This window comes from Macaca fascicularis, chromosome 15, assembly GCF_037993035.2.
Source record: "Macaca fascicularis isolate 582-1 chromosome 15, T2T-MFA8v1.1".
NCBI lineage: Eukaryota > Metazoa > Chordata > Mammalia > Primates > Cercopithecidae > Macaca > Macaca fascicularis.
The window spans coordinates 119,734,977-119,753,079 of NC_088389.1; the positions used below are offsets into that span (position 1 = coordinate 119,734,977).

Here is an 18,103-nt window from a genome sequence, read left to right on the forward strand (position 1 = left end):
TTAATGAGCCCCAAGCTAAGCAGAAAGAAAACAGGACCGTTTTGGAAGGAGACTGCTCCCCAGTAAACAGACACACTCTAAGTGGCTTCAAATACTCTTTTGGCAAGAAAAAAAGACAGAGAAGACCACGAGTCTGCTACAGGACACTTAACCTCTGTTCCAAGTGGAGAAAGAAAAACAAAACACACACAAATGCCACAGAACTGAAGCACCATGAAATGGTTACAAGACCTCGCCACTCCCACAGGAACCAGGACGTCGAGGAGTCACTCACCCGGGCACACAGAAGCATCGCCGCTCATCTCCTGAATCAAACCCCTGCAAAACAACCGGCAGTGTTACTCACCCGCACACACGGGGACATCCCCCGGCGGCGCGTCCCACCCCGTACCTGCTGGGGCTCTCAGTCTGGTACAGAGCCACACACGTCGCTGTGGGTGGGCTCCAGGCGCAGTAGGGGTCCCGAGCCAGCACACAGTCCTCGCAGGTGCCGTGCTTCCCACAGAAGGCCAGAGGGGCCTGGACCACGCCCGAGTTAGAGCCAGCATAGACGAACCTCCTGCCCTGCGTGTGTGAGACACAGGAGAACTAGCATCAGGCAAGCAGGCACCAGTGTGTGGGAAGCAGCCAGAGTGCACCATCAGGGCACGCTGCAGTAAGGAGGACAGGTACTCAGAACCAGAGGCGAACAAGGCAGGCCTGCGACCTTCCGGCAGAATACACGCGCTACATCAGGGCTCACTGGGCCTTAGATCCAAATCCCTCTCTCCCCTGTCTGGGCACCCACTGCCCGGGTCCTGCCCTCCAGCAGAGCGCTTCTCTGCATGTGTTTCTCTTAGCCAGTGGAGAGGCTGTTCAGTCCCCACCTCCAGACCGCCTCCACGTAGAGGGGGATGCATGAGCCTGGCACTCCTGGTCATCTTCCCGGCCTCACTACAGGGGAGAAGGGGCTGCAGCCAGAGGCTGAAGCACACCACCTCGAAGCCCAACCTTATCCCTCGAGCCAGAATGTGAGCACCTATGGGCGGGGAGCCTCTTGTGAGGCTCTGGATCCAGCAGGGACCTAACATAACGGGGATGCCAAATGGACGACATGCAAAGGATGAGCAGATCGCGATACATAACATAAAAGAAGGAACAATGCCTTTGCTCTTCACGTGTCTATAAGTAAAAGGGAAGAGCTCCAGAGCAGCCACACCCACAGCAGAGGGCAGGTGAGACTCTCCACCTTCTGGGACACTTGGCTCCCAGGGACACCAGCTTCAGGCCAATCCCATCAGCCCACCTGGCACCAGCAGTGCCCAGCACACAGGCATCCAAGGCTGCTGACTGCTTTTGAATGGAACTCAGCTGGAAGGAGGGTGCCCCACACTGCACCCACCTGAAGCTCAGGGGCATGCAACAGACCTGGAGGTGGCCCGTGGAGTGTGCTGTCTAGCCTCTGCCCAGGGCATCTGCCTCGACAGCCTGGGAACACCTTTTGGTTAACAATACAAGATTCTCAAATTTACACACGACTTAGTGGTTTACAGTCAGATGAAACATGACCTTCATCCTCAGAGGATACGCTGGGAGTCAACTTCAGAGTATGGCTGGAAGATCACAGGCCCTGATGCCAACACAGAAGGCCCCAGGCCACACACCCGGCTGTGCGGGCACAGACCCACCAGAGAAAGGGAAAGCTTCCAAGGATGGAAACTGTGACAATACACAGCAGAGGGAACCTGGCCCGGCACCGGCCTTACAGCAGCAGCAGCAGCAGCAGAGACCTGGGCAGATGAGGCCACGTGCGCACCACGTTTGTGGGCAGGATTGAGGATGATATCTCGGATCACAGTTCGGGCACCACGCAGCTTGTGGAGTGGCGGAAACGTTCTCTGGAAGCAAAGCCAAGCTGGGTAACTTCCAAGGGACAGCTGGTCCTGCTGGGTCCCGTGGGGGACACCTGCGAGGTGGCGTGGACACCATGCAGTGCAGAGCAGGGTGCCCTGGATGGCCAAGCAGGGCATCGAGGGTGGCTGTGGAGGGTGGGGTGGGCTGTGGGAGCAAGGCCCATCCCAAGGGGATCCAGACCACCTCCTGCACCCTGCAGGAGACTCAGCCCCAACTTCCGCTTCTCCCGGATCGGGCTGGGCTGCAGCCCAAATGAAACTGAGCTGTAAAAACTAAATGATGCCACATGGAGACCAAGGGATGACTGTGGAAGGGAAGAGGGGACAGGGAAGGAGGAACTGGCCATCAGGACAGCCAGCTATAACTGCCGCAGGCAGGACCCACTGGTGGATGTGGATGCCAATGGGTGGGAGGAGAACAGGGCATTTCTGTAGCCTCCAAGTCTATCCCTGCAAATAAGCATGAATGACTATGGGGGTTTCCCGCATGCCTCCCCAGGGGGTGGGGCTCACTCTCTCCGACCCGTCAGTGTGGACTACATGCCCTGACACACTCGGCATGGAAAAAGATGGTGATGACTTGGACCGAATGACCGAGGTCATCGCGCTGGTGTGAGTCATACAGATGCCACATCCCCAGAAAGCGCCTTCTTTGGTGCTCCCGGTAAAACCACGACCCCAAGATAATCACAAGAAAACACCAGACACGCCACAAAACACTGGACCACTCCTCTCCAGGAGTGCTGAGGTCAGGGAGGCAGGAACAGAGCAGAAGCCGAGGAGATGCAGTGTCCAGTGCAACCCGGGGTACTGAGCCAGGAAGGTGGGGGGTGGAAGGTGAGAGGGTCCAGGGTCTGGGGTTCAGGTAACGCACTGCACCATGACAGCACCTTGGCTCAGATAAATGCACACCGGTTATGTGAGACATCACACATGCGGAGCTGGGTGGGGGCGCTCAAGATCCTTCTGCACAATCATCAAAACTCATGCGTAGATTTAAAATTATTTCAAGACAAAAAATTTTTTAAAGGCAAAGAAAAAAACCTGACCAGGCACCTGGCAGCATGAGTGAGGCACACTGAGAGCAAGGCTGTCCTGTGTACTCCTGCCCGTCGACGCCCCCTGCCTCCCACTTCCCTAGGCCTGAGGACTGTCCCAGTGCAGGCAGCTCTCATGCTCCCATCTCGGTCCCTGCTGCTGTGTGTGCACATCGGACCCTGAGGGCAGGTTGGAGTGACGGTGGACGTGATCAGAGGCAACCAAGCTGTCCAAGTGCCTTCCTTGCCCTCTGCCACACTAGCAGCTCAGCATCCCAAGGAGTCCTGGTGAAAATACAGACACAGCCAACTCAGTGGGCTCAGAGAGGGTCAAGCAAACTGCGTCTGCTATGTGCACCCAAGGAGCGGAAAGCAAGGACTTGAGGTATCCGCACACCCACGTTCACAGCAGCACTGTTCACAGGAGCCAGAAGGTGGGAGCAACCGTGTCCATCAAGGGATGAACGCGTACACAAAATGTGGTCTTCACATATGACAGAGGAGTATGCAGCCTTGGAACACCCTGACCCCTGAGACAGCAGGGAGGAACCTCGAGGACAGTATGTTAAGTGAAATAAGCCAGTCACAAGAGGATAAATACCGTGTGATTCCACTTATATAAGGTACCCAGACAGAAACAGAAAGCAGAATGGCGGCTGCCCAGGGCTGGAGCAGGGGAGAATGAAGAGTTTGTATTTCATGGGTAAAAAGCTTCTGTTTGGGAAGATGAAAAGCGCCGTGCAGACAGACAGTGGTGATGGCTGCAAAACGACGTGAATGTTCTTAATGCCAATGACGTGCACAATGAAAAATGGTTACGACAGCAAGTTTCATCTGATGTGTATTTACCAAAATAAAAAGCAAAACCTCATGCTTGTCATGGGGGAGAGGAGGTGAGGGTGGAGGAACAGCGCATCTCCCTAGCCGTAGGACGGGGGGAGGGCGTGGCACTGGCCGTTTCTCTGTTTGCTGATCACCCTGAGAGAGCCTGATGGGGAGGGGGGCACAGTCTTCTTACCACTGAACAGCCGTTTCCTGCTGCCATGGCCATGGAGCTGGGCCTTGCACCCCCACCTGGAGGCTACTGGGGCCCAAGGAGAAGGCACAGGACCCCACGGCAGGCAGGATGCATTTCTGCCTGTCCAGGCAACTAAGCCACATCCCCACCAATGGACGCTCCTACAGAGAGAGGCGGGTCGGGTGGTCCAGCAGGACCAGCAAGCGCTTCCCCAAACCCACTGGCTCCTCCTCCTGGGTGCGAGGCTCCCTGTGTGGCCGACTGCCCTGGTGTGGCCACGTGACCGAGTCCTGGGAGATGGCAGGTGGGCACTGACCCGTAACCGCCTCTATGCGGCCCTCCTCTCCCTACCCCCTTCTGCCTTTGAGGATCAGTGCCCATGTGCTCTGGAAGCCTCCACCAGCCCAGGTCCCTAAGTGACCCTTGGAACAGCGTGTCATTCTCACAAATGTCCACACCAGGGGCCCAATCTTTATTCTAACGAGAAGTCCACATTTTAGAGACGTTACAGGTGCCTGCCCAGTCTGGCTGAGGCCACTGAACAGCACGATGGCCCCAAAACAGCTTCTGGGTCCCCTCCTTTCAACAATGAGGCTGGGGCGAGGCCCTGGGGGTGGCCCGTGGCTAAAGCATCAACCCTTCAAATCTCCAGGGCCCCCTGTGTGTGCTGGAGACCGAGAGGCTGAACAGATGCCAGAACCCGGTGGCTTCTGACTCCCTCAGGCTACTTCGTTCTCTTTTCCTTTCAGATTTGAGGGAGAACTCTCCATTGGCAGAGGAGGGAAGTCAAAGGGCCCAGGCTCCCAAGCTTTGTGGACACAGGGGAGGGAAGAGGACGGAAGACCTGGAGGGGCGTTTGCAAGTACGCACCTGCTGAGGGTAGGTATCTTACCTGGCCGGACAGGGCCCCCTTCCTCTGCCCGTTGCTCCCGGCTGAGGGAGGAGGGGCCTGACTGGGCCTGGACCCCACAAGGTGGGTGGAGGTCCCGGCAGGAGCCAGGGCCAGAGAGGCAGCTCCCTAAAGGCCAGCGTAGATGCCCACCCAACCCTGCCAAGGGCTGCTTGGGAGTATTGCAGGCCGGACCCGAGAGTCTCAGCCACAGGTGGACACAGCTTTACAGATGAGACGAACCACTTCCCTTGCGGATTTTCCACGCTGACGAGTCAGCTGTATCACTATCATATCCCACAGATGCAGTCTGCACACCCCCCAAGCTCAGGTCACAAAAAAGTGTCTTCATGGAGCACTGCCCACCTCTCCACAGCCTGTAAACCTGCACCAACAACTCAATGACAGTCCAGCAACTTCGAAGAGAAAGTCCCATCTCCCCAGGTCTGCCTTCCTGCCTCCCCCAATTCAGATCCCACAGCTCACGGAATGGCTTTGTGTCAAAGTCTAAAGGTTGGCTCATCCAGGGCAGACTGACAGAGGGGCCTGCCTAGGAGCCCGACCCCAGCTTCATAACTCTCCTGTCACCTAGAATCAAAGTCACCGAGCCGGGAAGCCCCCCATCCGGCTGCCTGCATCACTTTACCTTCTTTGAAGACAGCAGCAGGGTCTGGACCGGCTCAAAGTCCTGGAAGAGCTGGGTCTCCTCGATGATGTGAACAGCATGCTCGAGGCTGATGGCTTTGTGCAGAGCTCCCCGGTCTGCAGGGTCAAAGCTACAGGTCAGTGACACTAACCCAGACACAGAAACCAAGGACAGTGACCACAGCGGCAAACTTCACACTCTTCACTCTCAAGTCATTCCCTCCACAAGATACTTAGGAAACAATGATGATTTCACATTAGAAACAAAAAAAGGAAAAGCCTTTGGCAAAATAAACACCCGGAAACCCAAGTGTTACGGGTGATTCTGGTTTTTTGCCAAGGAAAATAAACTGTTCCACTGTTGACCCCAATAATCCTCATCGGCTGGGTGCCACATGAGGCAGCTCCCACGCTCCACCAGCCCTTGGGGTGTCACTGGTAAGGGCCCTAGGCAGGCGGTGAGGGCAGGGGGCATGTGAGGTCGGCTGGGAGGCTCCAAGGGCAGGCCACAATGCACTGCCAGCCACTGTGGCTCCTGGCCCCTGTCCCTGTTCCAGAAGTGCTTATTTCAGAGTCCACATGCCAGGGCACATCTAAAACCTGGCTCCTCAGCCAGGAAGCAGGGACGTGGTCTTCTGCCAGCAGTTAGGAAACGCCAGGCTGACGCCTCCTCCCAGGTGGCTCACACCTGCCCCCTGCAAGGGCATTGCCCCAACTCCTCAGCGGCCAGTACTCCTCTGCACCAGCCCAGCCCAGCCGCAGGCCAGGACTTGCATTTTTATTTCTAACAAGTATCCCCAGCAGCCTGGTGGTCCCAGATCTGAAACCCACCTGGTGTGGTGACTTCTCAGAAATCTTTTTACGTTCCCACAAACCTCCCGGGTTACCTCGAAGGAGGCAACAGAACTACTCCCAAAAGAATAATTGGATTTGCCCATTTTCCTACCAAAGGACACAGATGTGCTGTCACTGTCAAGCCTGCCAAGCCCTTGGAACCCACCTGTGCTGACAAACATGACATCATAGACAGTCCCATCCAGGGCCTGGGTCCGGTCCACCACGATCTGGGTGTAGTTCACATCTTTCTTGATTAACCTGGGCCTATTGTCTATTGGGGTCACCGAGTCATCCATCAAAGGGTGGTCTTTGACGAACTGCAGCGTCTTGTCTGGCAAATTCAAGGAGCTGGTGTAGTTGGCTGCCCGTGCCTCACTGTCGATGCACTGCAGGGAGGAAATCCCCCACTGTTAACGTGCTCGTGCTCCCACCACCCAACGGGTGCTTCCACACAAGCAGCCAACGCAGGCGGGCTGCAAAACCTGGAAACCACACAATGCATTCCTTGAAATGAGGGTAGCAGTGAATAACTACTATGCGGAAAGGTGGCCTCTCCCCAGCCGGCAGAGGACACAGTTATAAAACCCATCTGCGAGAGAGAACTGCACTCACGATACATACTCAGGAAAGGAATTTTCATCTATTTGTAAGTGAAAAACACTGATTGAGCTTTTGAAATTGAAAAACAGAACACTGATTTGCAGCTTTCTCATGAAAAGAATGCTAAACATGGCTAAAACCAGGCCAATCTTAAATGGTATAAGAGCCCAAGGGATTATTTTTTCCTGTTCTAGCTCCCTGATGTGTGTAAATCAAAATTTGTGACCACGAGTGAACACATTTTACTAAGCTATGCACAGAAGGAGCCATGATGGTGTCAGGGACAGCGGCCCTTGGGAGGGAGCTGGTGCTGCAGTGAGCTCTGAGGGCCAGGTCACAGCCCCACAGAGGGCTGCGCACATGTCTGCCACACCCATTTCACCATGTGAGGGAGGGAATCGGCCTGGAAATTCCCAATGTCTACATAAAGTTCACTGTATTTAGGAGAAAAAAATGTTTGACTCCTGTTGACTAGTGGATGGTGCAGAGGCCTTTGCCAAGGAATCACGTGTTTCTCTGTAAGAAACTGAAAATGAAACAGGCCTAATTGTTAAGCAACATCAATTGTGCAAAACAGCTGCCGCAGCCTTCTTGTTTGTGCAATAGTGTAGCAACGGCTGTTACATAACACGCAAAAGGGAAGAAGGATGAGCTGTGCTCATCGGCCATCCTAGTCCCAATGCTGAGAGCCTTGGCGTGGCCAAGTACCCAGTCCCTGAGCAGGCCCCACTGTCTGTACCGGATTCCATGCCCTGGGCCTTGAAGGGAAAGCATGGCCCGCCCCCAATGCCCCAGCTCACCGCTCCAGGCCGCGGCTTGGGGACCGGGCCGTTGTAGCGCACCCACTTGGTGTGGGACTGCTCCACCGTGGCGCTCTGCATGTATTTCCCATGGGAGAAGACCTCCTCGGCTATGGACAGGTTGTAGGCGCACACTGCCGACAGCCCCACGTTGTTCCTGTGGAGGGGAAAGAGGTGACGGGACCGCCTGGCGGGCATCGAGGCAGCAAGGAGGGAGACTCCACCCAGAGCACTTACAGCTGTGGGGTGAAGAGTGCGTAGAACACAGGCACCTTCAGGCCCGGGGACCTGAGCACGAAGACGTCCCGCAGCACATTGAAGACCAAGCTGCTGTCTGGCCGGGAGCAGATGAGTCGGGCTTTCAGGAAGGAGGTCCATTTCTTCTGCAAGGTCCTCAGGCCGCCCTGGTCCCCCTAAAACCCCAACAACAAGACGTGGTGGGCCGAGAGCAGATCCCCTGTGGGCAGGCACTAAGGTGAGAGGTGCACCCCTCCATGGCCCAGCACAGCGCAGCTGTGCCCGACTGAAACAAAGCTCGGACAACAGGGCACAGAGGTCGCAATTATGTGTGTGGCCCGCAGCACCGCATCCAGGTTCCAGCTTGGATCCCAGAATGCTCCCGGGTTAACACACAAAACAAAAAGGACAAAAGCCCTCTCATTGAAAGCTCCTTTGACCGTCCATGCCTACCTGTGCCCAGCACTCAGTCCTGCAACCGCAGAGGTGCTGCCGCGCTCACACACTTCCAACTGCCAAGGCCCCTGGCACTGTGTGACTTTCCTGACCCAGGACCCATCAATGAACACGCTCTGGGTGGGGCAGATGGCAGCAGCCTCCTTCCAGGGGACAGCCACCGGCCCTGCAGCCTATCTTGGGCAAATGTATGAACCTTCCTCCATTTGAGGGAACAGAGCCTTCACTTCCTTTCTACCCAAAGTATCTGCTAAAGTGCTTTGAGCCTACTAAGTTCTTTATAAACGCTTTTCAGGGATCCAATGACCAAGACACAATTATAAACTACGCACGACTGTGTGTGGTCTGGAGAGAAATACTGAAATCACAAAACCTGAGTGCAGAAGAATATGAGAGAGAAGCAGCCTTACTTATTTTGGACACAGGGAAAATGTTCCCTCTTCATCTCTGCTGTGTGACTACAGGAGCCCAAATTCTCTTTTTGATAAAAGGACTTCATTTTCCTCCTTGATGTTTTAGCAAAGAATAATTTCCAGTGCATTTCTCATCAGGGGTTTCATTTGGCTTTCAGGTCATGGGCAGCAGGTGAAGCGTTCATGTGTGCCTGGGCAGTAGGCAGGAGCTGTGGGGGCTAAGCTCAAACCACCCCAGGAGTTCAAACAATCGTGGGGGGAAAAAGGGATCAGTGGGGACGACGGCAGTGTGCCTACGACTTGCAGAGACTTGTGAGGGGTCAGGGTGGCTGCACTGTGCATCGCTGGATCTGCTCACTGATCCCGCTGCAAACACTCAGTGCTGGGTAATAAGTCAAGGTCAAGGCAAGTCTGATCCTTGGCTTCCCAATGGCAGGGGAGGGCTCGAGTCCCCTGGCCAGTGCTGCTCTGAGGGCATTCTGAGCACTTCACACACCTGCCAAGAGCCCTGGAACTGCAGCACCCTCCCCATCTCAAGGGGCACTGGCTTGCCCCCGACACTCACACTGTTGATAGGATGGTTTCCTGGTCTGCGAGACAGGAGCATGGCAGCCATGGCTGGGGGATAGCTGGAAGATATGGTCAGTGAGCCCTGGCTACAGAAGGCCTGGGCAGGTAGCAAAGCAGGAGGTGGATACTCAGGTGTGTGCATCACCCACCTTCTTCCTTATGCAATGGTTGTTAAGGGAACGGCGTCGAAAGCACTCACTTTTGTGCGCCATAAGCATGAACGGAACCCTGCTTCTCTGATGTCTTTATGGTCATCACTAGATGAGAAAGGGCCATGCAGGAACTGTCTACCCATTTCCACGAGAGATGAATGGCTACCTGCTCTGAGATGAGCGCCCGGCCAGGGACATGGTGGCTGTGTCTCATGTGGCTTCCCCCAGCTCCCGAGGCCTGTCAATCCACCTCCCAGAAACTGCCACTGAGCAACCTTGAGATTTCCTAGAATCAAGCCCACAGCTGCTCTCCTGCATGGAGCGCTGTGCCTACAGTGTGTCATTTTAAAGGCAATCCCCCTCTACTTTTTAGATACTGAAAGATTTGTGTTTTGACAAACTTTGGTATTGGATCTCTCTTCTTAATCTTAAGCCGTCGGTTACTGTTTCACTCTTAGATAGATTAAGAGACAAATGGTGAAATTCCAACAGACTCTGGTGAATACATTCACAAAGCCTTGCTTTTTATAAGCTGGGGAGGTTTGAAGAGGGTGTGTTAAAAGACAGAACCCCCTGAGAACAGGAGGCTAATGAGTCACACATGGGGGCCAGCACTCCCTCGGTCCCCATAACCACCAGAAATAAGATCCATTGAGAGCCGCATCTGAGGCCCAAGGGAATAAAGTGCTAGGGAAAGTGACATTTCAGACGAAGGTCAGGAGCCACCCATCATCCAGGCACACTACTGCCATGGCAGGGGCCAAGCGAAGCCAGAGTGCCTGGCACTCACCTTGCACACTCTTGCTATCCGTGGGATCAGCACCCTGAACACAAACTCGTACTCCACAGACACCTCTGTGAAGAAGAAGTAGACCCTGTCATCCTCGCCGTCGGGGCTGTCTGGGCTTTTTCGAATCACGTCGGCAAACACAAAACTAGGCTCTGCAGAGAGAGGACAGTGATTATCCCGGAACACAGAGCTGGGGGCCTGCCTGTACCCGCGAGGTCACGAGGCCAGCCTGCACTGCCTTGGGGGCCTGAGGGCTTCCCTGCAAGGATGTCTGGAGTGTGCACATGCCACAGCCCAAGCAGAAACTCCAGGGTCCGCGGATGATGACGGCACGGAGCCCACAGGGTGCCTTACCCCCACCTCCTCGGCCTCAGAGAGCACCCCCCGGTGGTGGTTCTGCAGCGCATCCCACCCAGGCCCACCCAAAGAACTGAGGCTGGGCCTCCTGACTGGAAGGCAGGGAGCCAGATCGTACCAGCATCCGAGACCTACGTAAGGTATGCATTTGCTGGTTTAAACAACACATGCTTCAAATCAACAAACTCTAACCACCAGATCCTGCCCCACCCCGAGGAAGAGCCGAGTGTCCCTGAATCTTGGGTCTTGGGATCTGCCCTGAGGTCAAGAGGTTCAAAACCCAGGGCTCTACTGGCTGGCATCCACAAGAAAAGGCTCCATGAACAGCCACCAGCTTCTCCCTGCACATTGAAGACGGACATCGGACATGTGCCGCTGGCAGCAACAAGGCACCCAGAGCCCAACCGACCAGGCGCTACAGGCTGGGCCTGGAGGCAGGTCCCACACCAGTGTTGGCACCACACTTTAATATCACTCCAGAAATTACACCATGTCCCCATCTGATTAGTTTGAGTTTGCCATTTACTATCAGATTCTCACTTTTATGACAGTCTCCCAAATCCATTTTTGGGGGGTTGGTGGTGAGCTGTCTTAAGACAGTTAGCAGAGAGAACACCAAACAAGGTGCCCTGGGACTCTGGCCATTTCTGGGCAGTTTGGGAAGTGTCCCCCACAAACACAGGCTGACATAAGCTGAGGGGCCCCCAGGGCTCAGAGACAGCAAAAGGAGAGATCAATGGGTGTGTGCTCATGAGGAGACATGCACCTCCCACTACGGTGCACTGCTCCTCCTTACCGTTCAGCCAAGGGATTGCGTATTCCGTCCTCAGAGGACTGTGGGAAGAATTTCGGGAGATGATGGGTTCACTTCCCAAAAAATTATACGACGTCCCTGAATAAAGTTCTCCATCTGCAGGGGCCCAGGAGAAAAGAGGAAAAGGAAACCAACCTCTCAGGCTATGGCACCAGCCCCGGGAAAAACATTCAGTACAGTGTTTTCCTTGATAACCCAATTAAGTGTCCCCCCGGGGAAGGGGAAAGACAGTCTACTCAACTTTTGGGGTGTCCTGTGTCTTCTAGTTATTTCTTTTTCGAGATGAGGTTTTTTTGTTTTGTTTTGTTTTGAGACAGAGTCTCACTCTGTCACCCAAGCTAGAGTGCAGTGGTGTGATCTCACGGCCACGTCCGCCTCCCAGTTCAAGTGATTCTCCCGCCTCAGTCTCCCAAGTAGCTTGGACTATAGGCGCGCACCACCACGTCTGGCTAATTTTTATATTTTTTTGGTAGAGATGGGGTTTCACCCTGTTGGCCAGCTGGTCTCGAACTCTTGATCTCAAGTGATCCAAGCGTGAGCCACCGCACCTGGCTTAAGACGAGTTCTTGCTGTTTCCCAGGCTGGTCTCAAACTCCTATCCTCCTGCCTGAGCCTCTCGAGTAGCTAGGACCACAGGCGTGCTCTCACTTTGATGGGAATAATTTTATGCTCCATGTTCAGCTGCATTTTAAGAGTCATGGGGCAGTAAGTAAACATGAGCAAGTAATTCCCGCAGCCAGGAAAATGCTGGCAGATGCAACAGTGGGTGCACACGAGGCTATGACCACTTGCTCAGGGGTGCAAGACCACCGCAGACAGCATGTGGCTCGGTCAAATCCTTACTCTCAAACAGGAGCATTTGCTCAGCATGAGGGGATTATCCAAATGACATGAGCCAGCAATGGATACAAAGTGGCATTTACCATGGAGGCTACTATCCTTGCAAACAATGAATTCAAAAGTTAAAGGGTCTATATAGTCACATGTGCCTTTTGTAAGGATACCTCCCATTTAAACAAAGCCAAGAAAGACAGCACTTCAGAGAAGATTCAAATATCCTGTTTGGTAATTAACATGCCACTGTAATCTTCAGAGTGAAGGGACTGGAGGGGCAGGACTCACCAACCATGACGGATGTGTAGCTGTGCGCTGGGTCAAAGGGACATCTTCCTTTGCCATCTTCGTTTTTCCCCAGAAACTTAAAGGATGTTAAGTTCTACAATTGAATAAAAAGAAAGCACATCATCAGATGGCTGAATTTCTGTAGTAATACTGAGTCTTCGTACCATTTCATTTTACAAATTTGCTATTCTCAGAAGACTAACAGGGCCGAGCAGATGGGTGTGGAGCTACGAGAGTCTTGCCCACCAGGGCCAGGGCTTGTGTTGCTCAGCTCAGGTCTGGACATCAGCACCTTGGTGCCCTTGCTCTGACGCTGTGGCCAAGCTTCTCAAGATCTCAGACCTCAATTTACTCAGCTGCAAAATGGAAATGGCAATGCTGATGGCTCTAGGGCTGGAAAGCCGCCAGGACAAACCAAATACAGGACCTGCTCAGTATGTGATCGGAAGCCCATGAGCAGAATTTTAACATCAGTAAAGATGGCATTCTAAGCAGCTAGGTGACCCAATAAGTAGGAAACAGAAAAACTTAAACGGGCAGAATCCCTACCTCACTCCACCCACCAAAACGCATTCTAGATGGATCAACGATCTGAATACTAAAAACAGAACCACACTGTACTAAAACAAAGCAGTGGCTGGCGTTTCCATCTGGGGGTCATCTCTTTACCCAGCCAGAGTGCCCACAGCCACATGAGGAAAAAAATGCACAGAGCAAACCATAGAGAGAACTGGAAAGTTCCACACAGGGAAATAACACGGCAAGGTTAAATAGGTGACGAACTGGGGGGAATGCCGACAGAATGGCAGATGAGGTGTCTCCATCCCTGAACATGTGAGAAGTGTGGACAAATGAGTGAGAAAGGGCATCCAGGACAAAAACAGGCAAAACCCAGCAAGTGACAGAAGAAACTCATCTGGACAGCGCAGACGAGAGAGGGGCTGAGCCTGCCGGGAACCAGAGAGCACACAGAACACACATGGGGATGCCACTTGGCAGCCAATAGCCCGGGGATGCTGAAGAAGACAGGCAGAGCCCACCGCGGCGTGAGGGCACCCAGCACCTCTGCCGCAGGAGGCTGGCTGGAAACATGCTCTCGGAAGCAGAGCGGGAAGGCTCAGACCACGTGGAAGGCCACAGCTGACACCTCTGAAAGGCCGGTTAAAGCAGCATACGGTTCTTCACCTGTTAGGTTAGGGAATGTGAACCCCACTGAATGTGACCATTTATCATACCTTGAAAGGAGGTTTGGGGGCTGTTGGGAAAATCTGAACAGGGACTGGAGACAGGATGATACTGGGGAATGATTGAACATTTTCTTAGCTATAATGACAAAACTGGAGTTACATAAGAAAATGTCACTATTCTTACGAGATGCCTGTGAAGGCATTTGGGAGTCACGGGTCATAGTTCAGCAAGAACACATACGTGCACACACAGACACACATGTAGACACAGACATGCACAGGCACACAGACATGTGCACACACACACTCCCAATTGTGCAATCTAGGTTGCCAGGATACACAAGTGATACATCTTTTCTGCAGCTGCGAAAACTTTTATTAAAAATATTAGGAAAAATTGGTGGGGCATGGTGGCTCACGGCTGGAATCCCAGCACTTTGGGAGGCCGAGGCGGGTGGATCACCTGAGGTCAGGAGTTCGAGACCAGCCTGACCAACATGGAGAAACCCCATCTCTACTAAAAATACAAATTAGCCAGGCGTGGTGGTGCATGCCTGTAATCCCAGCTACTTGGGAGGCTGAGGCAGGAGAATCCCTTGACCCCGGAGATGGAGGTTGCAGTGAGCCAAGATCGTGCCATTCTACTCCAGCCTGGGCAACAAGAGTGAAACTCTGTCTCAAAAAAAAAAAAAAATTAGGAAAAATTATAGGTCTAAATTTAAACCAAATACAGTATCCTCTAACCTCAACAACTAACCTGTCTATAGAATGTAAGTTTAAATGACAGAACTTTAAGCTTCTGATTGAGTTTAGCCAGAAAAATCCTTTGTTGTGCAAAATGTTTCTGGTCCAACTGCACTTTGGGCACAAAAGCAAATACAAACGACTGTCTTTGAAGACTGAAGGTCTTACCATCCCCAAAGCACCCCCACCCCCATCCGCTTTCGTTGCCAGCATCTGTGGTGCAGGCAGCTGGGTAGACCCCGACTACGAATCTCACCCCAGACGTCTGTGTGCAAATACCAGGCTTCCTCATCAAGCCTCTAATGAGGCCATACGTTGTCTTGTCATTTATCTCTGACTCAAGATTGGAAAATATTTTAATTCCAATTAATTTAGGGTTCTAGCAAATGATGCTTTTCACTGTGGCATATTTTACATTTATCAGGACTCATTAAAATCCAGGGACACACAGTAGAAAATGTGCTTCATTTTCCATGTATTCCACTTATTTAAAAGGCTACTTCTCCCTCTCTTTCTGAGGATCATCACATTGCGCATCAGATTATCCGGATAGAAAGGACCCTCACACAGCAGGAGGTGCCGGACACCAGGCTGGGCAGTCAAGGATGTGACCCGGTGAGGGACACAGGCCGGACTTGCTTCTCGAGGAGCTCGGCACACTTGACCGGCTGCCCCTCAGTGGGTGGACCCAGGAGTGGTTCAGTGAGCAAGCTGCACACCACAGTCGACCCGAAGGGTGGCTCCCACAGCCAGAGCACAGGTGCGCCAACCAAGAACACACAAGCCAGGAGAAAGTCCTGACTTTTCCACCTGACCCAGATGCCCAGAGCTACCAGGCTGTCTGTCCTTCCCAGCACGCCCTCCCACCCCATGGCATGTTCAGGCTGTCTGTCCTTCCCAGCACGCCCCTTCATGGCATGCTCTGCACTAGCATCAAGGGCTCCAAGCACCTTGAGCTGCACCCCAGGCCTCGCCCTTGGCCATGGACACCGAAACTTAGAGGAGCCAAGTGGGCTGTGTGCCCCTGACAGCAGCCGTACAAGGCTTTCAGAGGGGCCACAAGCTGCCTCCGTTTTCTGCGGCTGGCTCTGAGGAAATCCTGTTGTTTTTTAGGGTGGAGACAGCTTTATGTCTGCTTTGAGCCCCCTTCTACTTTAACTGTTGACCAGGCTGGCGTGAGCACAGGGAGGTGCCCATCAGCCTTACCAGGTGGTCACAGGCCGGCTGGAATGCGTTGGTCCCACACACGTAAAGGGAAGTGGCGCTGAGCGGCTGCAGCACCCGGATGTAGTTGAGGCACTCTGTCTGCAGGGAAGAGAAATGCACCATTAGCAACCGTCCAGCCCAGACGCCCTCCACTATTCAAACTGCTACCTCGTTCATCTCAGGGGCACAGACCCACATTCACCAACACCAGCTCACACGTGGCCCCAGGCCAACGAGACGTGTGCATTCTCAGCCTTGTCTTGTCATCTAGACCCTCTGCAGCTCCTCTTCACACACTGGCCTGTTCGCGTACAGTGGGAGGTTCACTGAGACCCCAACCCCACCCCTAGGCAAACCTAAAGCTGAAACTGGCCTGAGTAATTGTGTCCCTGCAGTGTCCACAGGCTGTTCAGGTGCCAAGCAGGATTTTGTTTCAGTCCCTAATTGATACTCAGCAAAGATGTGGTGACTAAAAAAAAAAACTCAATGAATGCTTACCGCAAATCTTACTGGGACACCCACTGTTGAGAGCAATATATTTCACTCTTGCTAAGTACATGGGCCACTTGTTCTGTTGCCAGGCCTGGAGCAGTGTCTACCCTACAGAATTTCCTCTTTGTTTCTGGAGACCCCACCCTGCCTCCCACTTGCACAGAACTAGGAACAGTGATGCTAGGTCTACCCAACCCAGGGTCCCAGTCCAGCCCCCAGGGGAGAGGCTAAACTAGGAGAGCCTGGAGCCCGGCTTGGCATCAGAAAGGCCCAAGCAGGAAAACAAAGATATCATTTCAGAACTCACTATTTTAAGCTAAAAGTACTTGCATTACATGTGCTATATAGTCTGAAATTATCCCAGATTAGGAGATCTCTTTTTGCTTGACTGTTTTTTAAAGTGGTTGGAAGTAATTCACTATTCACCCCAACGCACCTGCACACCCCCGGAAACAGGAGCTACACTGCGCTGCCTGCTTTTCCTCTCATTTCCTAAACTAACTTTGGATTTAGAGACAAACACTTCAGTGCAAGTGTTTGGCATTTTGCTAAGAAAGTTTAGCAAAGACTTCCTTGGGTTTTCTTTCTTTTCTTGCCGTTAACTCAGCTTGTCTTGACCGTCACTGGGGAAGACTGCCCAGTGCCCCGTAGGGACATGACGGCTCAGAGGGTGGCGAGGACAACCTAGAGCTGCGGACGGGAACGAGCACTTGGTCCAGGGCTCCCTAAATGAGCACCACACCGAGGGGCCTGAGGGACCAAAGGGCCAGACATGTGCCAAGAATCCAAAAGTCCCAGTGATAGAGAAAGGAGCCAGAGAAAGTCTAGGCAGACAGGGGCAGGTCCCTGGCAAAACCCCACCTGCGAGTCAAAAAGCCTAAAACCTGCGGCCCAGTGAGAACTTCTATCCCTGTTTTCCCGCTCTCTCCTGATTGATTCTTTCTGAATAATGTCTTTTTACAATCAAATGTTGCCTTTTCCAAAACTACCTACAGCCTACCCTGCCCCTCATCCTGTGCCTATAAAGACCCCAGACTCAGCTGGTAAAGAAGAGAAGGTGCTGGACTAGAGAGAGGCGACTTGACTTCAGAGGGATGGCTGGACTTTGGAGAAATGGCTTAACTTTGGAGAAGAGCTGGCCAGAGCCGGCCAGACTTCAGGGAAGATTCTTTGCTCATTCCGTTCCCTCTCCAGCTCCCCTCTCTGCTGACAGCCACTTCCATCGCTAAACAAAATTATCTGACTCCACCATCATTCAAGTGTCCATGCAACCTCCTTCTTCTTGGATGCCAGACAAGAGCTCAGGACCCTGAGTGTGTGTACCCAAAAAAGGCTGTCATACTGGCCCTTCGCCCTCACTGGCAGCCCTCACATGTCCCATGCAATGAGGCAAGGGGCTCACTGAGCTGATAACACGCCACTGTCCATGGAGAGCAGAGAGAAAAGAGCACTGTAACACGCCCTCTGGGGTTGGCGGGGGTCACAGGCACCCCACCCTGGGTGCCACCAGCAGGGCCCACACAAAGTCTGCTCCTGCTGGCACCCAAAACAGCTGGCCAGATCCCACACTCGCTCGCTCACGTGCTCCCTCCTGCAAGAGGTGGAGCACAGCGGGCCGAATAAATGGGGGACCTCTGTCGCAAGTCCAATGAAGGGGTTGAGAAAAACTGCATGACTAGCAACTCCTCCAAACCAAGGCCTCTGGGTGCAGGGAAGCAGAACAAAGCCTGAACTGCTCCACCATTCACCAGTGGGCTTCAGAAGTCGTGTTCTGTAGTCAAAGTTTCAGGCTATCTGAATACATTCAATTCATATAAACTTTTAAAAAGTATTTCTCAAAGGCCA

General features: G+C 53.2%; 1 protein-coding gene across 36 annotated transcripts in view; it reads right to left on the reverse strand.

The window, feature by feature from the left end:
- Positions 1-18,103, reverse strand: part of SEMA4D (semaphorin 4D) — a 135,318-nt gene that overhangs the window by 18,955 nt on the left and 98,260 nt on the right. For all 36 annotated transcript variants that reach the window (XR_012424852.1, XR_012424849.1, XR_012424856.1 and 33 more), the window contains 10 exons: positions 15,767-15,865; positions 12,630-12,723; positions 11,490-11,603; positions 10,337-10,488; positions 7,956-8,131; positions 7,719-7,875; positions 6,482-6,704; positions 5,483-5,598; positions 392-564; positions 275-318 (listed from right to left, as the gene is read on the reverse strand). Coding sequence is in view for 22 of the 36 variants with exons in the window: in XM_074017800.1 (XP_073873901.1) it covers positions 275-318; positions 392-564; positions 5,483-5,598; positions 6,482-6,704; positions 7,719-7,875; positions 7,956-8,131; positions 10,337-10,488; positions 11,490-11,603; positions 12,630-12,723; positions 15,767-15,865 (1,348 nt within the window). In the remaining 14 variants the exon portion in view is untranslated. The remainder of the gene's footprint in view (positions 1-274; positions 319-391; positions 565-5,482; positions 5,599-6,481; positions 6,705-7,718; positions 7,876-7,955; positions 8,132-10,336; positions 10,489-11,489; positions 11,604-12,629; positions 12,724-15,766; positions 15,866-18,103) is intronic.